This window comes from Physeter macrocephalus, chromosome 15 (assembly GCF_002837175.3).
Source record: "Physeter macrocephalus isolate SW-GA chromosome 15, ASM283717v5, whole genome shotgun sequence".
Lineage (NCBI taxonomy): Eukaryota > Metazoa > Chordata > Mammalia > Artiodactyla > Physeteridae > Physeter > Physeter macrocephalus.
This window is the reverse complement of record NC_041228.1, coordinates 36,695,224-36,702,509: the sequence shown is the minus strand read 5'-3', so window position 1 is coordinate 36,702,509 and position 7,286 is coordinate 36,695,224. Positions and strand designations below refer to the sequence as shown.

Genomic DNA, 7,286 nt, shown 5'->3' with positions numbered 1-7,286 from the left:
GTGCAAAAGCTTTTAAGTTTCATTAGGTCCCATTTGTTTATTTTTGTTTTTATTTCCATTTCTCTAGGAGGTGGGTCAAAAAGGATCTTGCCGTGATTTATGTCATAGAGTGTTCTGCCTATGTTTTCCTCTAAGAGTTTTATAGTGTCTGGCCTTACATTTAGGTCTTTAATCCATTTTGAGTTATTTTGGTATATGGTGTTAGGAAGTGTTCTAATTTCATTCTTTTACATGTAGCTGTCCAGTTTTCCCAGCACCACTTATTTAAGAGGCAGTCTTTCCTCCATTGTATACTCTTGCCTCCTTTATCAAAGATAAAACGACCACATGTGCGTGGGTTTATCTCTGGGCTTTCTATCCTGTTGCATTGGTCTGTATTTCTGTTTTTGTGCCAGTACCATACTGTCTTGATTACTGTAGCTTTGTAGTATAGTCTGAAGTCAGGGAGCCTGATTCCTCCAGCTCCGTTTTTCTTTCTCAAGATTGCTTTGGCTATTTGGGGCCTTTTGTGTTTCCATACAAATTGTGAAACTTTTTGATGCAAGAGGGAAGAGATATGGGGATATATGTATATGTATAGCTGATTCACTTTGTTATAAAGCAGAAACTAACACACCATTGTAAAGCAATTGTACTCCAATAAAGATGTTAAAAAAAAAAAACCTTGGCTATGGCCGCAGAGTTTAGGTGGGGGGTGGAACTTAGGCACAGGTGGGGCTTTGGGTGGGGCGGGACCTAGGTGGGTGGGGGGGTGACGTTCAAGCGTGGGGCGGGGCCTCTGCTTAGCACCTGCGCGGAAGGGGGGAGGCAGCACGTGGAAAGGAGGGCCTCTGGAGTGTGGGGTTCCCGAGTTTGGAGGTAGGGCCCTGAGTGAGGGTGTTTGGGTTCGGTTTAGGCTCAGCTCATTGGAGGGGGTTTCCAAATGTAGAGGTAGGGCCCTGGGTGGGGTGTAGGGGCAGGGCTTGGGCTCTGCACGGCAAGAGGAAGGCTCCGAGGGCAGAGGATTAGGCCTAGGAGCCCAACAGGCTTCCCGGTGCCTTAAGTGGACAGGGAAGGCACTGGCCCCTTTCCCTTCCGTTCCTTCATGCTCCCCCCCCAGCCATCTCCCCCAGGGTCTCCCCTGTGGCCCCTGGACCCCCAACTGTGGGTGTGTCCCTCTGGATATAGGAACTCCTCCCCTCCCCCAGCCACCCCTCAGGGGTGCTGGTCCCAGAGGTCTGGCCTTTACTTTTGCTCCCCCTTCCCTCCCTCCCACTCCCTCAGGACCCTCATGGCTGGAGAGGGCCTCTGTCAGCAGAGGATCAGGCCCCGGATCTCAGCAGGTTCCTAGGGGTCCAAGTAAGCAGCGGAAACCTGGCCATGCTCCCTTTTGATCCTCTGCCCTCCCAATGGTTCCCCAATTTCCCGCTTCCAGCGTGGGATCCCTTCCCCTCCCCCAGCAGCCCCTCAGGGGTGCCAGTCCCACCCCGCCTCCACTTCTCCTTCCCCTTCACTTCCCCGGCACCCCATGTCCTACCCGGTTGCTGGGGGTTCCTCCCGTCCCCTTAGGTGTCTATGATCCCCCACCAGTACCTGGTAGGTGCCCTAGTTGTGAGGAGACAGGAATTCTGCATCCTCCTAGTATGCCATCTTGACTCCCTCTTTCATCTCTTTTAAGGATCAAATATCATTAGAAAAATAAGCCATGGGCATTACATACGTGGTCTGGTGAAATTCAATATTCACAATGACAATTCAGAATATGAGCTCCTTAGGGGAAAGTTAACCCACCACTCTAACTTAGCATCAAAATATCTTAAAGTGTGCCATTGGTTTTATGAAAAGGTTTTGATCTACACTTCGAGTTTAAGTTCAAAAGAAAAGCTACATTTTAAAGTGTATTCCTTTTCTGGGTATATTTACTTTGAACTATAGCATATAGTTTTTCTCATAAATCTAACCTGCCACTATCTGTTTTTAAGACTTTGTAAACTTCAAGTGGTTATGATGTGTGAAGTTTGGATTAAACTAAAATTTTTAGAAAACACATGTTATATATTTTGATTGTTTTGAATTTTAACATGGGCCAGTCAAAAACTTGAGTGTCTCTCAAAGTAATATACTGTACTCTGTTACTACAAGAAATCACAGAAAATTGCCCTCTCCCATCATGTTAACAATAGACAAATGAAGCAGCTGTTCTCATTCTTAAATGTAGTGTTTGAAAAACTTGCACATTTTAATGAAAATGTCTCTACTCGTAAAACTTAAAATGCTCACACATGGGAAAAGTCATAACGTTTTGGCAAATATGGCTTTGTTAGGAATGTGAGTGAGGTATACCTGCTTCATAACTAGAATTCTATATAAATGGCATGAAACTGTGGGGAAAAGCCACCTGAAAAGAAAACTCTGACAAAGGATGAGTTAATACTCTTAAGAAATGCAGATAGTTCTTGCCCAAACATACTTTTTCTTTGACAAGGAAGAATTATAACATATACCGCTCTCCATCCCTTCTTTTTTTTTTTTCCAGGTGTAATTCTTGGATCATCATTTCTACTCAGCGTAAATGATTTTCTCCTTAAAACAAGTCTCAAAGAAAGAAGTCGGATTCTGATAGGACCATGTTGTGCTACTGCCAATCTGGAAGCTAAATGGTGTAAACACAGTGGCAATCCAGGCCCAGAACAGTCCATACCAAAAATATCCATTTATTTAAGAGGAGGTCTGCTGCAGGTCTGTTGGGATTGGCCCCATTTTTCCCATAAGTTTTAAACTAGCCTTTGTTCATTGTTTGAACTGTTTCATTAAATTTTAAATCTTGGTGTGGTGAGAAAAGGGTATTGTCAGATTGCTGTTTTACTAAACTTTTTTAACAGCTTTATTGAGATATAATTCACAAACCATACAGTTCACCTAATTAAAGAATACGATTCAGTGGTTTTTTACTATATTCACAGAGTCGTGTGGTCATCACAACAATCCATTTTAAACATTTTCACACACCCACCTCCAAAACCCTTTATCCATCAGCATTCACTCCCCATTATCCTCCAATTCCCTCTCCAGAACTAGGCAACCACTAACTATTTTCTGTCTCTACATATTTGACTCTTCTGGACATTTCATGTAAATGGAATCATATGAAATGTGGTCTTTTGTGAATGGCTTCTTTCACTTAGCATAATGTTTTCAAGGTTCATTCATGTTTTTGCAGGTGCCACTGCTTTATTCCTTTTTACGACCAAATAATACTCCATTGTATGGATATACCTCATTTTATTTATCCATTCAGCAATTGCTGGATGTTTAGATTCTTTCCACTTTTAGCTATTATGAATAATGCTGCTATGAACATTTGTGTACAAGTTTTGTGTGGACATGTTTGGAATTGCTGAGTCGATAAACTTTTTTCCATGTGTATACTTTTCTAATTGCAAAGTAGTCAGCCTGTCTCAAGCAGTGTCATCAGCAATAATGTAAGAACCATTTCCTAAGGACAGGTCCTTAGCTATTATGATGTCTGATGGCTATCATGATATATAACCTTACATTGCAACCTTTTATGCATTTGATTTGCAGCCAAGTATTGAATGTGTGAGGGTATCCAACTTATTTCTTGATAATTTTCTATTTGGATAGAATTTGAATGTGTTCTTTTTTTTTTTTTAACATCTTTATTGGAGTATAATTGCTTTACAATGGTGTGTTAATTTCTGCTGTATAACAAAGTGAATCACCTATATATAAGCATATATCCCCATATCGCCTCCCTCTTGCGTCTCCCTCCCAACCTCCCTAACCTACCCCTCTAGGTGGGCACATAGCACCGAGCTGATCTCCCTGTGCTATGCAGCTGCTTCCCACTAGCTATCTATTTTACATTTGGTAGTATATGTATGTCAATGCCACTCTCTCACTTCGTCGCACCTTACCCTTCCCCCTCCCCATGTCCTCAAGTCCATTCTCTACATCTGCGTCTTTACTCCTGTCCTATCCCTAGGTTTGTCAAAACCATTTTTTTTTTAGATTCCATATATATGTGTTAGCGTACGGTATTTGTGTTTCTCTTTCTGACTTACTGCACTTCTCCATACTGTTCTCCATAGTGGCTGTATCAATTTACATTCCCACCGACAGTGCAAGAGGGTTCCCTTTTCTCTACACGCTCTCCAGCATTTATTATTTGTAGATTTTTTGATGATGGCCTTTCTGACCCATGTGAGGTGATACCTCATTGTAGTTTTGATTTGCATTTCTCTAATGATTAGTGATGTTGAGCATCTTTTCATGTGTTTGTTGGCAATCTGTATATCTTCTTTGGAGAAATGTCTATTTAGGTCTTCTGCCCATTTTTGGACTGGGTTGTTTGTTTTTTTGATATTGAGCTGCATGAGCTGCTTGTATATTTTGGAGGTTAATCCTTTGTCAGTTACTTCGTTTGCAAATATTTTCTCCCATTCTGAGGGTTGTCATTTCGTCTTGTTTATGGTTTTCATTGCTGTGCAAAAGCTTTAAGTTTCATTCGGTCCCATTTGTTTACTTTTGTTTTTATTGCGATTTCTCCAGGAGGTGGGTCAAAAAGGATCTTGCTGTGATTTATGTCAGAGTGTTCTGCCTATGTTTTCCTCTAAGAGTTTGATAGTGTCTGGCCTTACATTTAGGTCTTTAATCCATTTTGAGTTTATTCTTGTGTGTGGTGTTAGGGAGTGTTCTAATTTCATTCTTTTATGTGTAGCTCTCCAGTTTTCCTGGCACCACTTATTGAAGAGGCTGTCTTTTTTCCATTGTATATTCTTGCCTCCTTTATCAAAAATAAGGTGACCATATGTGTGTGGGCTTATCTCTGGGCTTTCTATCCTGTTTTGTTGATCTATATTTCTGTTCTTGTGCCAGTACCATACTGTCTTGATTACTGTAGCTTTGTAGTATAGTCTGAAGTCCAGGAGCCTGATTCCTCCAGCTCAGTTTTTCTTTCTCAAGACTGCTTTGGCTATTCGGGGTCTTTTGTGTTCCCATACAAATTGTGAAATTTTTTGTTCTAGTTCTGTGAAAAATGCCATTGGTAGTTTGCTTTTTGTTGTTGTTGTTTTTTTCCATTTTGACTTTTAATTGTAATCTTCTCCTTAATAGCCAAAGCAGATGTCACCGTTAATGATGTTAGTGTTTCTCTAGGTATGAGAAAATGCAAGAATTTCGGCTCAAAAAATCTTCTCCTGAAAATATCTAACTATCTGAAGGCTTGTTCTGCCAGTTTTTCCCAGAGCACAGACTGCCTCATTCCTGATCTCCACTGTGAACTTTCAGGGGGTGTTGAAGGTCAGCAGCTGCAGTGGCTCATGATTTAATCTTTGTAAAGGCAGACAGCAAGTGCCAATGGCAAGTACTGCTTTCCAGTCAGCAGGGCCCCTTCATGGTCATGAATTTGACCATGGTTTGGGGGGCATTTCATGACCATTTCAATCCATGGGGCTAGGAATGCTCATTCCCTGGCCTGGCAAAGAGTTTTCTGATAGGCTACTCAATGTGCTCTTACTGGACTAGGCCTTAGGAGAAGCCAAAAAGTCTCTGGACCACCTGTATTACTAGTCTCTTACAGTCCAGGAAAATATTGCCCCTTGTTGCTTCTTCCCATATCTAGAGTTACACTTTTACCATCATTGATCTTACATGGAACCATATGTCATCATTTTATGACAGGCTCAGTCACACATTTGGTAATGTGAGAAACAACAATTTTTTAAAACAGGTGAAATACAAATAACATAGCTAGCAGTATTAGTGAAGTCATAAGTAAGAATTAATCGAGCTTCCATTAGGTGTGGCCCAATATATCCCAGGTTGTCTGACTTAGTCTGTTCTGTACCAATCCTTATCTTTAAGGTAAATTTTATATTGGCACTGTCCATAAGGCACCCAGCCCAGTTTCCTAGTGTTACTAGACTGATTATCCTTACTATGATTTAATTGTTCCCAACATAGAGGAGCCTTTAAACTTAAATTACCATGGCATGGTGTTAACTACATAAATCCATCCCATAATTATGGGAGATCTTATTCCTTGTCTGAAATTTTGCTTGTTGCTATGACTGAGCCTGAGTAATAAAGAAAAATTTATGGCCAGAGTCAGAGTAGGATCATTAATTGGCTAGGTGAGGGGATCCCACCTAGAAATATTAAGAGTGGCCTAAATAGGACTCTGATTTCTCTCTTCTAGAATAAATTTCCTAACAGCCAACCAATTAGAGCCTTGGAGTAGAGAAATCCACCAAGGTAACCCAGAAGTACTAGACACAGGTAATTGGCCACAAACCCAACAACTGGATTGATTTTTAAAACTAGCATAGGATCGTGCCCATGATAGGAGAACATTTGATTCATATGCAGGGGTCCAAGAAGTCAAGAAAACATTATAAATGATCATACGAGTTAGGTCCAGGATCTTGGGCAAGCTGTCTACTTCTGAAGTTGTCTTCTTCTCATCCTGGTATGAGTGTAGTTTCTTTTTTGTTTGAGCATTGTTTTAAGGTGATTTTGAGGTCAGCCACACTCTCCATAGGCCAGTCCACTGAAGGGGCCCTTTATGAGTGGAGATTAATCCAGGAGTCATTCCCTTCAGTTTCACTGTGCATGAGCTAGTTAAGAGTACCTGATAAGTGTCCTTCCATCCAGGTTGGAGATAGTCTTTAAATTATGTCTGTTCCAGCATGCATAATCTCCTGGTTCCAGGTCCTGGGGCATCTGATCTTCATTCAAAGATAGATTACTGAGATAAACTTCAGAAACAAACTTAGAGTGTCCTTCAATTAAACTTTACATTAATATAGCATGACAGCAAGGAACTACCTAGGAGGTAAGTCTTAATAAATACAGACGCCCCCATTAATAAAACCGGAATTTAATATTCACTGAAACATAATCTTTTTCTCTCTAAAATTACCCTCATTTTTACCAAGTGTAACCAAATTAAGAGTAGTTTGTTTGCAAAATATGTCTGGTCTCAATAAACTTGGCCTGATGATTTATATAACTATAATTGATGATATAGACTTCTTGTGTGTGTGTGTGTGAAATTTTTATAAGGAGTCTCATACTGAACTTTTAAAAGATCTCTCAGGGCTAGGAAAGTCATACCAAGGGCTTATCACACATTTTGCCTAACAGATCTAGGTGAATTCCTCACTTTTCTTTTCTTTTTTTTTTAATTTTGAATTTTATTTTATTTATTTTTTTATGAAGCAGGTTCTTATTAGTCATCAATTTTATACACGTCAGTGTATACATGTCAATCCCAATCGCCCAAT

The 7,286-nt window shown here is 40.5% G+C and overlaps 1 protein-coding gene across 9 annotated transcripts in view; it reads left to right on the top strand.

The window, feature by feature from the left end:
* The window catches only part of VPS13B (vacuolar protein sorting 13 homolog B), an 802,500-nt gene that overhangs the window by 640,280 nt on the left and 154,934 nt on the right, over window positions 1-7,286 (top strand). For all 9 annotated transcript variants that reach the window (XM_028500192.2, XM_028500193.2, XM_024115869.3 and 6 more), the window contains exon 37: window positions 2,516-2,718. In XM_028500192.2, the coding sequence (XP_028355993.1) occupies window positions 2,516-2,718 (203 nt within the window). The remainder of the gene's footprint in view (window positions 1-2,515; window positions 2,719-7,286) is intronic.